The 20,393-nt window shown below is 39.0% G+C and overlaps 1 protein-coding gene across 1 annotated transcript; it reads right to left on the minus strand.

The window, feature by feature from the left end:
- Positions 1–3,495: 3,495 nt before the first annotated feature.
- Positions 3,496–5,146, minus strand: LOC121601833 (V-type proton ATPase subunit D 1). Its single transcript, XM_041930632.1, has 5 exons — positions 4,835–5,146; positions 4,635–4,752; positions 4,197–4,560; positions 4,035–4,129; positions 3,496–3,952 (listed from the first exon to the last, which is right to left on the minus strand). Exons 1-5 carry the CDS (start codon positions 4,873–4,875, stop codon positions 3,830–3,832), a joined length of 741 nt encoding a protein of 246 aa, XP_041786566.1. The 5' UTR covers positions 4,876–5,146; the 3' UTR covers positions 3,496–3,829.
- Between the last annotated feature and the right edge of the window lie 15,247 nt (positions 5,147–20,393).

Raw genomic sequence — 20,393 nt, forward strand, 5'->3', positions numbered from 1 at the left:
GAACACATAGCAACACTTAGAAGGCATAGCAACCATGCGGTATAAAAGGAGCCGATAGCTCATCACCGCTTTACTCTTAAGTTGACTTTCAAATACAAAACTTTAACTAGAAGCTGTGTGCAATAGTCCGAGTAGTTCGGACATATCAATTGACCTGAAATTTTCCGTAGCCTCCCAACTTTTAATTTATGATTTTTTGGTGCATAAGTTGTAATTTTAAACAGCCTGTAAGTATTTTATTTTTATTTTTTTTTAACTTTACCACGTAAGTTGGCTACCAGCATACCCGGGTATTCCATACATTTTAATGAATTTTTTTAACGGGTATTCTTAATGAATAAATGAAATAGAAGAGAATATATGGTCGGCATTACTTGCTTACAGCATTAAAATATAGAAAGCATTGTTTACCTATGAAAATCGTGATTTTTTTACATCAAAACGTGTGGAATATCCGGGTATGCCGGTTGCCAACTTACGTGTGTAAATCTGGTTGCCAACTCTACGGTTAGGAGGGATATAGATTTCAGGCTGGAAATAGACGAACCGAGATCGTCGCGGTACCGCGAAATTCGCGCCTTGTTTAGAACAGTTGTAGAACAGTTGGGCTGTCAAATCTTCCGCAACTCCAATCGTGCCTGCTGTTTCGCAGGGATACCCAACTTTGGTATTACTGAGATTTTTGCGGTAGCGCGAACCGATTATTTTTACTTTTTCTGGCGGAGTTGTTTGAAAACACGTGTCGAGAAATGGATTTTGTATTTTATTTTGCATAAACTATGTGAAATAAACAATGTGATTCGCAAATTGATCGAAAAATATTTCTTCTTGGCACATTCAATCGTCATCAGACCTCGGATGGTTGCATACACGAACCGCGATTATCTCGCCTATCTGTCAGATTTTATAACATAATTGACAGCTCAAGTCATACGCGATTTTCGCGGTACCGTGATGTTCTCGGCTCGTCTATTTCTAGCCTCAGACATTTTCCAAAATTAGTGGAGAAAAAATATACTGAAAATAAAGGGGCTGTCAATAGAGGGTTTTACAAGTCATTTTGCAGTGTGCGCTGTTTATTTTGTCGCGCACGAAATTTACTTTGACTCATTGTGCGTACTTGAACTGGTCCTATGTTAATTTTATCCCGCCCAAGTTTAAGATTGATAGCCCTATCGAGGTGCAGGTTTTCCCAAAGTGGGTAGAAAGGAGGTGTCCTCATGTAGAACAATTGGGCATCGAGACTTTAGAAAAAAGCACAAAACCAGGATCGACGGGAGTTGTCAAATGCGACGAATGTTGCTGGTATTTAGATATGATATATGAATTGATTTCGTTTAATACACATTTTTTTAGCATTAAAAATTCGTATTTTGCATCCACACTCCATAAATCGACTTTTACACGTTATAATGTAGCTGCTGCCTGTAAACAAATATCGACGGCTGTTGTCAAACTGAATCTCAAAATGGCAACATGCCAAACGCTAAGAAGACACCTCCTCTATATTCCACCTTGGTTTTCTACATTATTTTACACAGTTTGACACATGTTATCAGAGTGACCAGAAATACCGATTTATCTGTATTCCTACCGATTTTTGATATGCCTACCGATTTACAGATGAGCCCCCTAAAACTACCGATTTTTCATTTATCCTACCGAAAATCACAGATTTTTTCGTAATACTGACCAAAAAGTCATATAACCATTTCCAAAATCATTTAATTTATTAAACTTTATATGGAAATCACTAGCAACAAGAACCAGAAATTCAACAGAGACAACAGAGACAAGGCCCGTGTCTGCACTTCATGAAATCGAACGCGCTGATAAAATTTTATATGCAATTTGACAGATAATGTAACCCGGTGCTCTAGCAGCAATAGCCCAAGCGATTCAAAACGCTCGAAAGTAGTAAGGAAAGTAGAATATGAAGTAGCCTTCTACTTCCCGTTCTAATTTTGTTGCTTAAAATCGGAAGAATTTAGAACATGTGGGTTCCAGGAAAGAGCAAAAAAATGAGTTCTCGCGTGTACACACACACACACACACACACACACACACACACACACACACACACACACACGACGACTCACTCACGCTTACGTTCTTGTTCTGCGCCCCTCCCCCTTCTCACTCGCCCCACAGATCTATTTTTAGATCATCACTTCCATATCGACGAGGGTCGATGTGACGATGTGTGTCCGTTGCGCGTGATATGGTCAGAAAAACTTTTTCTTTCTCACCAAATCTCTGACTTGCAGCGTCGGCGTTCCGATTGAACCATCGCGACTTTGATCAGTGCGCGTGGTTAAAACGACCTTTTGTATTATGTTGTACGTAGCGTGCGCGCCAAAATTTTAAGAGTGCGCGGAGAGTGAATGTGGTTTTTTGGGGGTGGGGGAATGAGATACAGAGACAAATTTCGCTGCACATGAACACATACATTCTCACTGACCGGGTTGAACTGCGAATACTCAGTTCTGAGAGAATATACTCGAGCGCTCGCGCATGAGTGCAAGCAAGCGTTTTATAGAGGTTAGAGGGAGACAAACGATTATGCTGCTCCAAGCTCTCTACTTTTGTTCCGTTGGAAGTATATACGACATCGAACATGAAAAATGTATAGGACATCACATGTTCGATTTGTGGGTTATCACATCGATCATGTAAAATCCAATATATTTTTCATGTTCGATGTCGCGTTCGATTGCTGCTAGAGCGTCCCAATCATTTGTTGGGTTAAATTCCCTAGTACAATTTTCAGATCGACACTTCAGAAAGGCCTCATGTGATCGCTATGAACCAAATCTAAACTATCTCCTTTAAATAAATGAAAGATGTTATTTTCTCGTGCTGCTGCTCTTCATGGGACAGATTAGCTTCCATCTCCGACAACCCCCCCCCCCCCCCCGCTCAACACTTCAAAGCCTACCGAAAACTACCGAAATAATCTTTAACTCCTACCGAAAACTACCGATAAAATTTGATGCGCCTACCGAAAACCGCGAAAATAATCTGGCCACTCTGCATGTTATGCGCGCAAACAGAAAGATGAAGACTTAAGCTTTAAAATGATGTGTCGTTTAACCCATAGCTCGTTTTATTCACTGAGAAATTAGCTTTTGAAAATGTATGTGTCAAAATGCGTAAAATAATGTAGAAAACATAGGATAACCTGCACCTTGATCGGGCTGTCATAACTAAACTTGGGCGGGATAAAATTAACAATGGACCAGTCCAAATACGCACTAGGGATCAAAGTGAATTTTGTGCTCGACAAATTATGCAGCACACATTGCAAAATAGCTTGTAAAACCCTGTAATGTTCAAATAAGAGAGGTCCTAAATTAGAGAGAGTTCACTGTAGATGCATCACAAAGCAGAAAGAGCAACCGGCCTCGGTTGGGAATTCGGAAATAGTGTCCGATTTCGAATACCAACCATCGTATGTACATGTCAGTCTGTTGAATAAAATAAAAAGTAGCTCACTTTTAATCACATCCATTTTATCCTTTTTATTTAAGACTATAACATGTGCAATTGAACGATTATCGAGTTGTGGAAGCATATGTGTAACTAGGTTGAATCTTGCGCATTTATTATGTCCCACTTCTCAATCGCAATCCATTGATTAAATCCCTACCGTCACTAATACAATCGCAAACGCATGCAGAAAAATCATATCTAGATAGATATTGGAAACATGTAATAATTCCAAAGGGATTTGCACCAATATATCTGTAAATGAACCAGCAGTTCGCAATCAACTTTAAGAGGCTTGTAGTCGAAATCATATTGATGCTGGAATGGCGGTGTTATTGTTCTAAAACAGGATATCATCATCGCCTTCGTCAAGAATGTTGGCTTGACTGCGTACATCTACACCTTCTTGTAACAGTGCTGCTCTCTTCTCCTCAGCTTTTTTCTTCGCAATACGTTTTTTGTCCTGATGTGATGATATAACAAAAACCGAAAATTAAGTGTAATTGTAAAGTAAAAATAACTTCAGGTAGATCAACTATTCGTACCTGAATTTTCTTCAAACGGTAAAATTCCTCACGTTCCAATTCGTCTAGCTCGGAGATGATGTAAGCCAAAGTACGATCAATTCTTGGAATAATCACTGTAATAAAGCAAAAACGGCATATGATGTCAATTAAGCTACTAACCAAATTTCCATCACATCATACCATGTTCAATAGCATTTACTCGACGATTAGTGATTTTAATCACCTCATCTAAAGTAACGAAAGATGTTTGAAGCGATGCCAGTTCTACCAACAATTTTACAGCACTCTGGTAATTCTTTTTTAATTTCTGAAGTTGTTGGCCACCCTTTGCTAATCCAGTCAATTCGTATGTGTCCGAGCCATCTTGGTAGGATTCAAAAACTGGTAGAGTTACTCCAGCAACGTTATCCTTCTTAGTTCGTATCTTAATTTGCGCTTTGGTAACATTCTGCAGAACAACCTGGTTAAAATCGCCAGAGGCAAATTTTGCTTCTGCCAGAGAGAAAGCGGCTTCTTTCATAACTTCACCCATAAGTGTTTTAGTCTGTTAAGTAAGCAGAATAGCAGAAAACGATTAAACGGAAGTTTTGTATAGAGTATGAATAAAATGCATATTACCTCGATTATCTTGCTTAAAATCATTCGGAAACGCATCTGTAGAGCATCAGCCTTTTTTTTTAGCAGTCCGTGGCCCTTGTGAGCGCCTGCAAGACGAGCTTTCATTTGCATTTGTGCGCTGCAAGCAAATAGAAATAAAAAGATCATTAAGAAAATTATTTCAGCAGAGAATATTTTCTTCTAAGGCAAAACATATCTACCCGCGAGATGGGAAAATTGGAATCCTATCCTTGGATGACATCGTGCGAACTGCAGATTTCTCTCGAAAAATTATTAAAACCTTAATTTATAAAAGCGAACCGTACACACGCAAATAAAATTCACGAGTAGCAAAATTTTAGATTGCTCTGGTCACAAGACCATATCACACCACACATACGCTCAAAGCTTGGATTTGTGAATGTATTTACCTATTGAAACATAGCTGGATCAATCGTAAATTTTGACAGACTTCCAGATACGGTTTACACCGTCTCATAAAATCAAGGTGGTTTAAAAATATCAGGTGCTGGAAAAGGGCCTTTCGGGGGTCGCCATAGTTGAGGGACTTTACGTGTTTTAAGGCCTTATAACCGTTGAAATAGACAAAAAGCGACAACGTCGCGCGCGACAAAAAATAGCTCATAATGTCACTCCGTGTAGATCAAAGTAGCACATTTGGCTCAGTCAACTAACTTGGTTTATATTTGAAAACACCCAAAAATGGGTTTAAATGTGTTCAAACCTTTTTTTTGTGTTTGGTATCAATCTTGCTTGTGAACAAACTGGATAATTCGATTATTTCGAATAAAGCAAAAATGTCGCGCGAGACGAGTAGCTCTGTTTGCAAAATTGAGTTACTTTTTGTCGCACGCGACGTCGTCGCGCGCGACGTTGTCGCTGTATGTCTATTTGAACGGTAAGACGAAGGAAAATACTGTCATTTGATTTTGGAATCTATCCTTCAAACAAGGTTTGACAGATAGATGGCAGTCGGAAAATCGGAATACGGCATGCTCAATTCCGATTTGCTCCCCAAGCTCCCGACCACGCTGGTTTTCGCTGGTCTTTTCGGGGATAATTCGTTAACGAATTATCCCCGAAAAGACCAACGAAATACAGATCATTTTCGGGGATAGTGAACACACGTGAAAGATGAACCCATGCAAAAAAGAGCTAAAAATAGAAATGAACATTCGGATTCACTCCCTCCACTCATGATCATGCTTCATCCTTGATGCTACCAACCACATCGCTAGTTCTACTTCGAATCACTTTGCCAGTTGCGCCACCATATTATTATTCATTATCGTGCTATTTACTGGTTTGGTTGTATGAAGGGGTACTGATACTAAAAGAATTAAAAGAAATAAATAAAACAATAAAAATAACAGATTAACTATTAAACACGCATTTCTAACAATGAGTAAATGGGTTTGAAGTTATTGGAGCTGGATGTTTTAAAAATTAAATAAAACTTTAAATCATTAAAAAAAAAACAAAAAAAATGGAATTGAACTCAGGTCGACCATGGTACAAACATTACACCATTAACATTTGACCATAACTAGTTCATGAACATGAATTGTTATCTATCACTTTTAAACCCTTCAAATATAGTACAATGAACAAAGAGATGTGTAAAAGTTCATCGATGCGTGTGAGAGAGTAGGGCTGATGAATAGAAAGAGATGGCATGAGTTTGTGTTCATTATCCCCGAAAAATTTCGCTTGGGTCGAGAGTAGATTTTTGCTGACAATAGCCGGCATCGCGAATAAATGAACACATTTTAACAGTCGTTTAAAGTTCATTTTGGTTTAACCGAGTTCATTTGTTGTTCATTTCTGTTAAAATAAACGATCGTCAAAACAGTTAACGACTGCTCGATATCGCATATAGGAAAACACGGGGAAAAAATCGAGCAGTATAATTAAACGACTGTTAATTTGTATCGCATACGCTCTTGACAGTCGTTTGTTTAATGCCAAATTCTAGCAATTTTAAACGACTCTGGTTAGTTTTTAACGACTGTTAATTTTGAACCATTTCTTTCGCGATGCCAGCTAATGTCGAGAGAACGTATTGGATTTCTTGATAATGATGAATAAAAACAACAAAAATGAGAAACAACGAATGAATCTTTCGGATAAAGCCAGGAAATTCAATAAATTAAATAATAAATGTGAAAGGTGACGGAACAATTCTTTTGCCTTATTACACGTACGAGAGGTATTTTTGTGCCAAAGTCTTAGTTTGACAGTTAAATGCCAATCGAGAAATGACAGTACAGGTGTCCCCCGAGATACGACTGTATTTGGCAAGATCTATTAAGGAGAACAGGTCGATGCAAAGCCCGTTGCTAGGTTGCCATTTTTAGCACGCTTTTGACAGTTTCATGAAAAAGTATTTACAAACAAACGGCTAATAGTTAACGCGCAAAAGTGGACGAATTTACTATTAGGAAGGTTATATTGGTTAAATTTCTTGCGGTCAATCACTTCTGGACAATAAAGGAGAAGTAATTGCAGTCTACTCTGTATCCAGAAACATTGATAACCTTTTTCATTGTTTGCCATTCCGTGACCACAAACCACTACCATTTGCAACGGTCCTGCTGGAAAAAGGAAAGTTTAACATGTTCAACTGGGTTAAAGAAGTCCTTTTTACTTTCAATTGAACACTGTGAGTAAAATGAAACATCCAATCGGCACACACTGGTACAATATGCATACCGTCATTTACTTATAATCCGGCTACGAATGATAAATGAGATCCTTGGATTGTATCAGTCATGTAATATTCTAAGTGGATTCTAATTCTTCAAATATTCTAACACGAATTGAATGTAAAATGCTGAACAAAACTCTCATTCACTCCATAGCAACGTCCATCGCTAAACATAAACAATGGGCCTGATCGGGAACGAAAGTCGATAACGGAGTGGATAATTTAGTCGATCGGTTAGCAAAATTCCAATGTTATCCAATTGCGTTTTCTCAATCAGAATCTTCGCTAACCGATCGGTTTGGCAGTGGAGTGGAATGGTGTTTACCGCCATAGCAACATGGTTAAAAAGTCGAGCAGTGGGATATGCAGTTGAAAACTTCATAAAATAAAAACCATTTCAGTCGGTTAGCCATATCTACTGCTCCTCCCCAGTTGATATAGCAGTGGAAAACTAAATAATATTAAAAACCATGTTTATCATCTCACAAAAAAGGATGTTTTATCGCTGTTTGAGTTATTTCGGTTCAATACAATAAACAATTTATGTGTTCTGTATCTGTTTTTATAAACAATTAAACACATAAATTTAGGTTTATAACAGGTATCCAGTTTTTATAGTTCAAGATTTCGTCACTTGGCTTTGAATCAAATACACTTGATTTTTTTTTTCTTGGGGGAGTGGGAGGTATTGGTCGGTATCCTTCATATATGGGCAACCTGTAGTCTTTGAGTCCCTTCGTCCATGGAGCCTCTATCGTTCACGGAGGCCCGCGATGAGAGTACTGTACACACCATATAACTGGACTTTATATCCACGGAGCTTCCCGCGACCACTCAGTCCGCTTACCGTTAAATCCGTCATTGCGGAGGGGGCGTTGTAGGTTTTAATTTAAGTGGCCAGATGACTTGGTAGCGTCAGTCGTTAAGGCCAGGATAATGGACTGGCGAGGCCGAGAGACCATGAGCGGCTTCGGACACTCGTTATTGCACGGAATAATTGTACCGCGTTGTTTCAAAATATTTTTGCACGAGAGCGTAAAATACGGACGTTTACGGATCCAACGTTCGCGGTGGCTGGAGTTGATGGGCGCACTTGGTACATGGCACAGGAAAAGGGTCAGCGAAGGCGGCTAGTTCAGAAAGGATTCAAGCCTCGTCCTCCAGTTCATACGATTTTATTTCATTTAGACTTGTTCAGCCAACAACCCGTTTTACACTTTACCCGGATTGTTTGAACAGGTTAACAGTCGGTACTGTCTAAGGCCGCTTCTGGTGTGGATTTTTCACTAGATGGTCCGTAAATAAGCCAAATTTATTATTCTATTCATTCCGCAAAACAACACCTCTAAATGTAAACAAAAGTGTGATTTACAGATAGGCAAAACCAATGGCTACTCAAATCGGAAAGAGTTATCCACCAGTGGAGAAATTATCCACTGGTGGAAAATAAATTCCACCAGTGGATTCGAGCATATTAACCGATCGGATAAATTTTATCGACTTTCGTTGGCGATCAGGCCCAATGTTCACTTTAACTGCCAAAATTTTCCCATGGCTTTCTGTCAATTTACTCTAAGCGCTTCGACCTGTTCTCTTTCAAGGACCTTGGTATTTGGGACCGGAAAAAAGTCCCAGCCAAGGTGGAATATATAATGAGGTGTAGTTATAGCGCTTTTGGCGATCCCCCCCCCCCCTGGGCTCCGATTTTGACAGATGGTTTTCCGCTTGTATATGTATTGATGGATTGTTTACGTTTTGCATGGTCAATATTTGGTGGAGATCAATTTGGGTGAATATTTTAGTTTATTAGAACACAGCCCGTGAATTAAAATGGAAATTTTCCTTCGAGAACTTGAAGCGTTCGCCAAACGCGGAAAACTAACTGCCAGTTTTCTTCGTCGATTCTTCTTCCACCTAGCTGTCAAAACGAGCTTATAACTTGACCTGATATCTTCACGGTCCTTGGTAGCATACTTTTTTTGAATAGTCGCAATAGATTCTTGACTAGCATCCTCTATGTTGGATTACGAGCAATGGATTATTGACTAGGAGCAATTGATTTCAGCAGGCCGGTTGCTGGCGCGGAGTGACCAGATTATTTTTAGAAGTTATTGGTAGGAAGTTTAAAGCAAATACGGTATTTTCCTGTAAAAACAACTTTTTATTCACTCATAAAACTCATTGAATTCCAATTCTATAGTTGAATGGTCAAAAGTCGGAAAATATTCTAAAAGAGTAAATTTTAAGTAAGAATATTACATACTATTATTGGTTATAAAATTTGAGTTTAAGTGTGCGCTATTGTAAACCGATATTCGATCAGAATTCGAAAGAACTACATATGGTCCCAAATAGCCAGAATTTCTTAAGCAGCTCATTTTGGCACGCTAAAGATCGCTGCTCTAATTCGCCTTTTGCAGTAGATAAACAGCATCAAAGTTCTAGGTGGGTCTTTCAAACAGCGCCTTAGCAGCTTCCTTATGCCACGATGCCAGGGATTATTTTTCTTTGTGTTTTATTTTCAAGCAAGCGTCATCGATGAAATAAATAACAAGATTTGTTTCGTTTAAACACATATGTATATTTTTAAATCCTTTGTATTGATGAATTACACAAAATTTTACACAATTTACTGATAATTCACAATCACTTCACTCAATATTCATTCTTCAATTAACGAATCTAACTTGTGCAGCAGCAATGAGATTATTGCCGCCGTCCATCTTTGACACTTTGACAAGAGCCACCTTGTACCGATGTCATGCATTAAAAAGCTATAAAGTTCCACCAAGTTCAGTACCCTTTCTTAACAAGCCTTCAAGTTCCATCACCAAAATAGCCAGCTGGTACTTTATAGCTGATTTGGGGCTGTTTAATGAAAATTCGTTCCGATATCGTACTTTGTGGCTGATTAAGAGATAGACGGTACTTTGCGGAACTATGGAGCTTTTTAACAGGCACATGGTACTCTTTGGAACTTTGCGGCTGATTAGCACTATGTGTAGAGTTCATGATAGAACCTTAAGGCTTGTTAAGAGTGTGTACCGAACTTGGTGGAACTTTATAGCTTTTTAATACATGACATCGGTACGAGGTGACTCCTGTCAAAGTGTCAAAGACTGGTGCCGTCGAGATGATTGACTTGCTGCTGCCCAAGCTAGTTAATTGAAGGAGTAATATTGAGTGAGGTGATTATGATTGTACAGTAAATTGTGTTACATTTTGTATAATCCATGGATATTAAGGATTTAAAAATATACACATGTTCACAAACAAAACAAATCCTGTTGTTTATTTCATCGATGACGCTTGCTTGAAAATAAAACACAAAGAAAAATAATCCCCGGCACCGTAGCATAGGGAAGCTGTTAAAGCGCTGTTTGAAAGACCCACCTAGAACTTTGATGCTGTTTATCTACTGCAAAAGGCGAATTAGAGCAGCGATCTTTAGCGTGCCAAAATGAGCTGCTTAAGCAATTCTGGCTATTTGGGCTTGAACCTTACACATAGTGCTAATCAGCCGCAAAGTTCCAAAGAGTGCCATGTGCCTGTTAACCGTAGAGTTGGCAACCAGATTTACACACGTAATTTGGCAACCGGCATACCCGGGTATTCCACACGTTTTGATGCAAAAAATTAACGATTTTCATAGGTAAACAATGCTTTCTATATTTTAATGCTGTAAGCAAGTAATGCCGACCATATATTCTCTTCTATTTCATTTATTAATTAAGTTTTTTCATTTTTTTGATTAAAATAACGGTCAAATTGAAATTTGGAATCGCTTGATTTTGACTCAAAAATAAGCACAATACGAAAAGAGGAAGAAGAGAAACGTCATTCTTCATACAAAATGTATGGAATACCCGGGTATGCTGGTTGCCAACTTACGTGGTAAAGTTAAAAAAAATCAAAATAAAATACTTACAGCCTGTTTAAAATTACAACTTATGCACCAAAAAATCATAAATTAAAAGTTGGGAGGCTACGGAAAATTTCAGGTCAATAAAAGCAATGAATCAAAAGTTATTGCAGTTCGAAGTTGAAAAAAATACCCGGGTAGCCGGTTGCCAACTTAAAGGTTAAAAAGCTCCATAGTTCCGCAAAGTACCGTCGATCTAAAGTACCGTCTAAAGTATTCTACACGTTTTGGTGCAAAACATTAACGATTTTCATAGGTAAACAATGCTTTCTATATTTTAATGCTGTAAGCAAGTAATACCGACCATATATTCTCTTCTATTTCATTTATTCATTAAGTTTTTTCATTTTATGATAAAACTAACGGTCAAATTGAAATTAGGAGTCGCTTGAATTTGACTCGAAAATAAGCACAATACGAAAAAAGGAAGAAGAGAAACGTCATTCTCCATACAAAATGTATGGTTTTGTGTTTCGGACTGGTGCACAATTGAGGATATTAAAGGACACACGCGGCTCTTCTGTATCAATCACTATATTCTAATATAATATAATATATATATATATATATATATATATATATATATATATATATATATATATATATATATATATATATATATATATATATATATATATATATATATATATATATATATATATGCTACAAGACTGTTGTGTGTGTCGGGTCGCAGCCTATGATCGAGTGCCGACCCTCGGTAGCCCGATCGCTCCCGAAACCCTTAGGCCCGTGGCAGCGCTCATCCGATGCGATTTTATCGGACGAAATTTATGGATTTGACAGATAACGTCGGACGTGCGATTCGTCGTACGACGGAATCAAAAATTTTTGATTCCGTCGGATCGTCGCATCCGATTTTATCTGTTATGCATGCAGATTATGTCATGCAGGTTATGTAGGAACAATATGAAATTATTTTTTATAATGGTTAAACCATTCAAATTTTCGCAATATGAGCCGAAATAGCGTTTGACAGAAGCGTCCGATAAAATCGCATCGGATAAGCGTTGCCACCGCCTTAACGGCCATTCGGACGGAATCATGCAGGTTATGTAGGAACAATATGAAATTATTTTTTATAATGGTTAACCATTCAAATTTTCGCAATATGAGCCGAAATAGCGTTTGACAGAAGCGTCCGATAAAATCGCATCGGATAAGCGTTGCCACCGCCCTTAACGGCCATTCGGACGTCGGATGCTGTCAGTTGCATGACAGCATCGAGTCGCGGTTAGGCCCGTGTCTGTGCTCCATCGCATGCGATTTTATCGCACGTGCTGTCAAACGCTTTTTGTATAATATTGCGATTATTTGGATGATTTTAATAATATAACGATTATGAAAAATTAAGTTGAGATTGTTCCTACAAAATATCACACATTTTTTGACAGATACAATCGGATGCGGCGTCCGACGAAATCAATTTTTTTTTATTCCGTCGTACGACGAAATCGCACGTCCGACGTTATCTGTCAAATCCCATATAATTTTGACAGGCCTTCCGATAAAATCGCATCCGATGGAGCACAGACACGGGCCTTACACTGCACCGTTTCTGTACACAACATATGAATACCGGGTATGCTGGTTGCCAACTTACGTGGTAAAGTTAAAAAAAAAATCAAAATAAAATACTTACAGGCTGTTTAAAATTACAACTTATACACCAAAAAATGATAAATTAAAAGTTGGGAGGCTACGGAAAATTTCAGGTGAATAAAAGCAATGAATCAAAAGTTATTGCAGTTCGAAGTTGAAAAAAATACCCGGTTATCCCGTTGCCAACTTAAAGGTTAAAATGACGTTAAGTCCCTCAACTATGGCGACCCCTCAAAGGCCCTTAACCACCATCTGATATTTTTAACCTTTGTTTCTATGACCAAAAATACACCCTCATCTTTATGACCACCTACCCGGGTAGGTAATACATTTTATAAGGGAATTTGTAATTTTATTGGTCAAAAAATTTATTGTTTAACTTATACTATGCAGCTATAATAACAATACTTGTTTTCATGTTATAAATTTATGAAGTATGGCTTTCAGTTACATAAATTGAATGCAAAGCAATTAGTTCAACTGACACTAATACACCGCCATGTCTTCCCGACTGTCGGGGCAATCATTTATTCTATGTGACTTTAGAAGAATATTAAGAGCTAGAAAACTTTTGGAATAGATTCTATAATTTAATTAAATTTGTTTATTTTAAATATTTTATATAATTACAAGATGAGAGATTGCGAGATTTAGCGTCATCGCTTTTCATCGCCAAATTCAAATTTGTCAAGAGACAGTTTAGCTTTTCATTTAGGATTAAACAATGTAAGGCATTTGCCATTTGTTAACTTAATCTAACCTAACCTAACAAAAACATAAATTATGAACTATTATTTACATCAAAAAGAGCCCTTAGAAGAAGGAACTCAGATTGTTGGGTTTTTTCTTTGATCCGTTCTGTCATTTCATAGGCGATTTCAGTTAGAGGTTTAGTGCCGGTTGAATCGTACAATTCTTCGAGCCTCATCCAGCGTGGGGCATTTGCGATTAGACGTAAAAAACGATTTAATCCCACCTGAACTTTGCGGATGTTTGTGTAAGCACTACGTTGCCATACAGGGATGCCGTACGTTGCCGCTGGTAAGATTAACTGCTTATATACAGCAATTTTGTTTTTTAGACACAGTCGGGAATTACGATTCAGCAAAGGGTAAAGTTTTTTCAGTAGTGTGATCATTCGAGTTGAAAGTTCCTTAGTGTGATGGTTATATAGGAGCTTGTTATCAATGATAAGACCAAGATATTTCACTTTCTGAAGCCAAGGGATTGATATTCCTCCTACAACTAGTTGATGAGTAGTGGGTTTCACTAGTTTATGTCTTAAGCGATGGGGGACAATCATGGCTTGTGTCTTGGTATTATTAATTCGTATCTTCCATTCAGAAGCATAGTCTTGCAAGATGTCCAAGGATCGTTGCGCACTACGCCTTAGTTCTGCTGGTGTTCTACCTTTTGAAGCAATAGCCGTGTCGTCTGCGAATAGAAACAACTCAGTGCCGTTCGGAAGAACAGGAAGATCCGCCGTAAACAGCAAATATAGAAGCGGCCCCAAAATACTGCCTTGTGGTACGCCAGCTGGAATACGTTGCACCTCAGATACATATGGCCCAAGGACAACTTGAAAGGTGCGCTGATGCAAATAATTCTTGATCATTTTAATCAGGTATAATGGAAGTTGGTACTGAAGGAGCTTGTGGATGAGCCCATCATGCCATACGTTGTCGAACGCCTTCTCTACATCTAGCATCACGATTGCAGTGGATCTTGAGATACGCTTGTTCTCTAATAAAGCATTTTGTAGGCGGATTAGTTGGTGAGTTGTTGAATGACCAGGCCGAAAACCAAACTGTTGTGGTGGTAAGATTTGAGACTCGTTGACAATGGTTCGCAGTCTCCAGAAGATCATCGTTTCAAACAGTTTGCCAAAAGAACTCAGCAGGCTGATCGGACGATAGCTGGAAGGTTGTGTGGGATCTTTACCGGGCTTGAGAATCGGGATCACTTTACCACTTTTCCAGGATTGTGGGAAAATGTTTAGTTCAAGGCAACCATTGAATATATTCATCAGCAATGACAGAGCTCGGATATTCAGACGTTTAAGGCAGATGTTGAAAATGCCATCAAAGCCTGGAGCTTTCATGTTCCGAAGACGTTTGATGGCAGCTTCGATCTCTGTGACTGTAACACGTTGTTCAGGTGGTAAAGTTGGTGGTACGTTATCAATTGCAGTGTTGGATGCAAAGACATCACTATCATGGGGACTATTGATCGAGAGTCCAATACGATGAGCCGCAGCAAATTGTTCAGCAAGAGCGTTGATCTTTTCAATAGGGGTAATAAGCAGTTTATCAAAAGTGGCGCTCTTTAATGGTGGTATCGGACGAGGTTTTTCCTTCAATAATTTCGCCATCTTCCAAAAGGCAGGTGAATGTGCTGGGAGTTGCTCAACTTTCCTAGCAAAGTTTGTGTTGCGGATTATAGCGACTCGGTTTGAGATGATGTGCGAGAGCATAGTCGCTTGTTGTTTTAAATGCTGGTCTCCACTTCTTTGGAATTGACGTCGAAGTGTATTTCGACGTTGGATCAGTTGATGAGTATGATCATCCAGGGTGATGAGTTCTCCACGTACTCTGATATTAGGGACACATATATTTATAGCTGTTTTGATGGAGTTCGTCAACATAGTAATGGCAGATTCAATTGCCATTGGTGACTGAAGTATTTCGATTGATGAAATGCCTCGGTCAACCAATACACCAAATCGGTCCCAATCAACATTTTGATAGTTTTTGCGACTCATTGGTGGTGCGCGGGATGTCTCAAAACCAAACTCAGTTATAATTGGAAAGTGATCTGAATACAATTCTTCAATTGTTGATGGTTTCAAGATCACAGTGTTGGTCAGAAATAAATCCAACGTGCTGGGAGCCCCACGAGGTGGTATACATGTTGGTTGGTCAGGGTACTCGATAATGAAGCTCCCCTCTTGGGCAATGTCAGTTAAAACTCTACCATTAGCGTTTTCGCGAATGTTATTCCATAACCTATGACGAGCATTCAGGTCTCCACCGATAATCGTCCGCATGTTGAGGTGTGTCAGAGTATGGAGATCTCTCCGTAGCGCTGGTGCTGTGTTGTTGGAGCACTGTTTTGGGCAATAGGCTGCAATAATACAAACTGACCCAGCACTGGTTGAAACTTGAACTCCTAGTGACTCAATCATCATTGTGTTGAAATCAGGTAGAAGTAAATGACGTATTCCATGACGCACAGCAATAGCTACCCCTCCACCACGGGAACTGATGCGGTCAAGTCGATGGATGGAAAAATCGCTACGATAAAAGCTGAGTTCAGGTTTCAGGTGAGTTTCAACAATAAGTGCGATATCAATGCGATACCGATGAAGAAAATCGCTTAAAGGAATTTTTTTAGCCCTCACCGACTGCGCGTTCCATAACACAATTCGGAGATTATCCATTAAGCATGAGTAATTCTCCGATAACGGCGAGTTGCTCAGTCTTGTTGCGGCATAGACGGATCTTCGATATCATCTTTTTAAAAATGTTAAAAAGCTCTTCCATAGAAAAAAGTTCCCCATCAGCAGCAGACGTTGATACGTCTGGGGCGTTTCGCGCATTCTCCAAACGTTGCGCGAGTGTGATGAAGCCAGGTGGGGAGCGTGTTACTTCTGGTACAGTACGATTTGATGGTAACACTATACTGCTCTGGGGAGGTGACGGTCGAATGGTGGGAGACGGTGTCACTGGAATAGATGTTATTGCTGGTGGAGCTGAAGCTAGTGGTTTCAAATTTATAGGCCGAATACCCAGGTTTGGCAAGTTCTTATGTTGTGTCTGACGACGAGACGCTTGTTGTCTAATCTCTACATACTTGGTTCGGCGAGGGCAGGTTTGATCATCAGCTCGGTGAGGGCCCGCGCAGTTTGAACATTTCAATGCTTCCTGCTGATCTTTGGTTGGACAGATGTCAGTGATGTGCTGACCTGCACATAGAGCACATCGTGGATTGATGTTGCAGTGCCGCGTACCGTGACCGAAGTCCTGGCATCGGTGACACTGCGTTGGACCCTTTTTATTTCCACGGTACGGTTCCCATCTAATAATTACTTGTTGAATGGTTCGGACCATCTCCAATTTTTTCAGTGAACAGGTTCCACGCTTAAAATGCACAAGATACAACCTGGAATGAATTGTATTAATGCGCCTTTTAATTTCAAACGTCTCGATGACGTCTAGTTGGTAAACTCCCCGGAGTTCTTCTTCTATTTCGTGAATTTCCATTTCTGGAAGTCCTCGTAGAACGGCCTTGAATGGACGATCTTGTTTGGCATCATGGGTGAAAAATTCAGCCTTGCGCTCATGCAGGTATTTTATAATATCGTCATATTCAGTCTTCGAACACGCGATGATTGAAGTACCAATTCCACTGAGTCGGAATTTCGGCTTGAACCCTCGTGATTGAAGCTCCGGACGAAGCTCAGTAATGGATATTGTTTTCACAACAATTGGTGGTGGTTTGTAAGTTGGTCCAGGGGACGTACTTACATTTTGACCTGCCAATGGAGCGGTAGGTACTGCAGGTGGATTGACCGACAGGCCGGTGGATGTTTTATCAGTAGACATTCGAATGGAGTTATTTTTCTTCCGACGAGTTACTACAGTAAATTCACTACGAATTGCCTCTTGATCCATGGTATCAGAGGTGCAGGTTTCAATTACACTCTTATTGTTTTCTGGCAGGTCAACTGCCATCCTCTTGCTAGCAGCATCCAAGGAAGAGACACGCCGCACGGAGCATTTCGATTCCTCGGAGTCCGATTCACTAGAGTCGTCTCTTACACGTTTCGTATGTTTTTTCCCCTTCCCCGACATAATCGAAGAAGAGGTTAAAATAAAATCAAATTCAAACAAAACCGGTTTTGTAAGCGATTTTTCGGGAGCACAAAAAATACGGTGTATACCCGTCAAAGGCTACTTGATCTCTCCGATTCTATAAATATAACTACATGCATTGCTATACAAATCATTACAAAATTAGCGACTAATTCAAACCAAAATCCTTTATTGTACCCAAGCGCCACAGATTAAGCTTAAACGACTGGAAAATTGAATATCCATAGGAAAAAAATGAAAGCTTCACAGCTTCATTGGTTTGATCAATAGATGGCGTATTACAACTCATCATTATATTGCTATCCTTTTCTTGCAATGTGTTTCGACAAGTTTCATCTTATAATGACCTATATAGCCTTCTAACTTTCTGAGCAAAAATCTATATGAATGGTCGTGTGGTCAGATACGTGGGTATCAACACCAACGACCATTACTCAAATCTCACTTGCTTCAGTACTGGTGGTTTCCGTTGGAGTTTAGTATTTAAACAATCGTATCGCTGTTCAAGTTCTAGCGATGCATAACTTCAATGCGAAACCATACAACAGTACAGAGGAAATGAGAAAGCTCTCCTCCAAGCGAGGAAGCTCCACAGGTTGGGGTATCCCACAAACAGATGGCGCCACCAGCTTTTTTGCTATTTTTAGAATGCATGAGTCGTTTGCCGTCTGCTAAACGAAGTCTTTCTATATTCCGTTTAGGTAGAGAATTTGAGGCGTTTAGAAGCCGTTTAGTGGTCGTTTAGTGGATTTGTGGCACTTGGGTATGTATTACCTACCCGGGTAGGTGGTTATAGAAGTTAGGGGTAAAAGTTGATTTTATTTTTTAAAGCACATTTAAAAAAAATTTAAAATTCTGAATTTTTTACCACTTTTTTAAAACATGTTTCTCTAGGCATTCTAATTTTTTTGGATCGATTCGATAATCCAGTAAAAAGTTATAATAAAAAGAATAAGCAAAACATACCCGGGTAGGTGGTTATAGAAATGAAGGTTAATCCACCTTGGACAAATCTCGAGTCGAACATGAGGGCGTTTCTACATACACCGAGACTACAGCTACAGCTACAGACTACACCGAGACTTTTAAAATGATGTTGAAAAAATCCATTTTAATCGCTAAAATGAAGTCAAAAAAGTTTCTTTTACTTTTTAATAATATTTCTCCGATTATTAGACGGCAAAAATGCAAACTAAAATTGATCGATCGCTATAAACTGCCAATTCATTTGTTTCTCAGCTCCATCGTTCTTTGCATGCCGAGGAGAATTCTCTCACCGAAAATGCTGTCAGTCGCTGTCAAAGCATGCTGTCAGTTATTTTCTCAGCTGCATTCTCGGTGTATGTAGAAACGCTCTGAGAGCGTTTCTACATACACCGAGACTGCAGCTGAGAGATGGCTGTGAGAGAATTGACAACCGGTTTCTCACGCTGGTGTGTGTAGAAGCTCTGAAAAGCGCCGAGATGAGACTTTTAAAATGATGTTGAAAAAATCCATTTTAATCGCTAAAATGAAGTCAAAAAAGTTTATTTTACTTTTTAATAATATTTCTACGATTATTAGACGGCAAAAATGCAAACTATAATTGATCGTTCGCCATAAACTACCAATTCAATTTTTCTCAGCTCCATCGTTCTTTGCATGCCGAGGAGAATTCTCTCACCGAAAATGCTGTCAGCCGCTGTCAAAGCATGCTGTCAGTTATTTTCTCAGCTGCTTTCTCGGTGTATGTAGAAACGCTCTGACAGTGGATTCTGTCTGTGAAGTTCGATACCCACCGGCAAGGTGGATTGAAGAAGATCAGGTGGTGGAATATAGAGCATTTTGACGTTTTGCGAGTTGACGTAAGGTCCCCAGATTTGGGGTTTGTTTACGTTGGGGTTTGTTTACATTTGATTTTGCAGTTGTTCCAGTTTTTATCGCAGGAAGCAGGAAGTTAAAAGTGTTTTCGTCATGCCTTGTAGCTGTTCAGTGATTTATTGCAATAATGGCCCATCTAAGGCCAAAAAGCTTGGATTAAATATCAAATTTCATAAATTTCCTCCCGGCGGAGATTTAAGAACAAAGTGGATACAGTTTTACGGACGCGAATCGGATTGGGAACCTTGTAACCGAGCTGTGATTTGTTCGCTTCATTTTAATGAGGAAGATTACCAAATGTTACCTCGCAAGTCTACAGAAACAAACCCTTATAGACTTTATCCACATGGTAGGTTCAGAGTAGTAATAGTAGTAGGTTTAGTTTGATTAAACAATAAATGTACTACACATATAATAATTGACATAACATTGGATTCGCAATGTGTTTCCTGTGTAATCGATTGTATTACTATTGTAGAGCTGAGTTAAAATATGTTCTTTGTCGGTAGTAAATGTATGTTTTGGGGAAAAAGAACTGAAAAAAACGAAACATATGGTTTGGCCTGTTCAAAATAGTAAATGCTTTATTTGTATTCTAAAATGTAATCAATTTTAACGAATCTGGACGGCACGAAGGCGTCGGAGGATACCGCTATGAAAAAAGGACGTTGATTGTTCTAAACAATTTTTGCATTAATTGTGATACCGCTAAAATAACAAAAACGTGTTTGATTTATTTAAACTTATATTTCAGTGGTTCCGTCCAAAACAGGCAT

The sequence above is a fragment of the Anopheles merus genome, unplaced genomic scaffold (genome assembly GCF_017562075.2).
Source record: "Anopheles merus strain MAF unplaced genomic scaffold, AmerM5.1 LNR4000198, whole genome shotgun sequence".
Lineage (NCBI taxonomy): Eukaryota > Metazoa > Arthropoda > Insecta > Diptera > Culicidae > Anopheles > Anopheles merus.

Bases quoted from the DNA above. Each gene is read 5' to 3' on its own strand.
- LOC121601833 (XM_041930632.1), bottom strand. From the start codon at position 4,875: ATGTCATCCAAGGATAGGATTCCAATTTTCCCATCTCGCGG. The intron at 4,753-4,834 runs GTAGATATGTTT...ATTTGCTTGCAG, and splicing joins CCAATTTTCCCATCTCGCGG to CGCACAAATGCAAATGAAAG. The intron at 3,953-4,034 runs GTACGAATAGTT...TCATCACATCAG, and splicing joins ACCGTTTGAAGAAAATTCAG to GACAAAAAACGTATTGCGAA.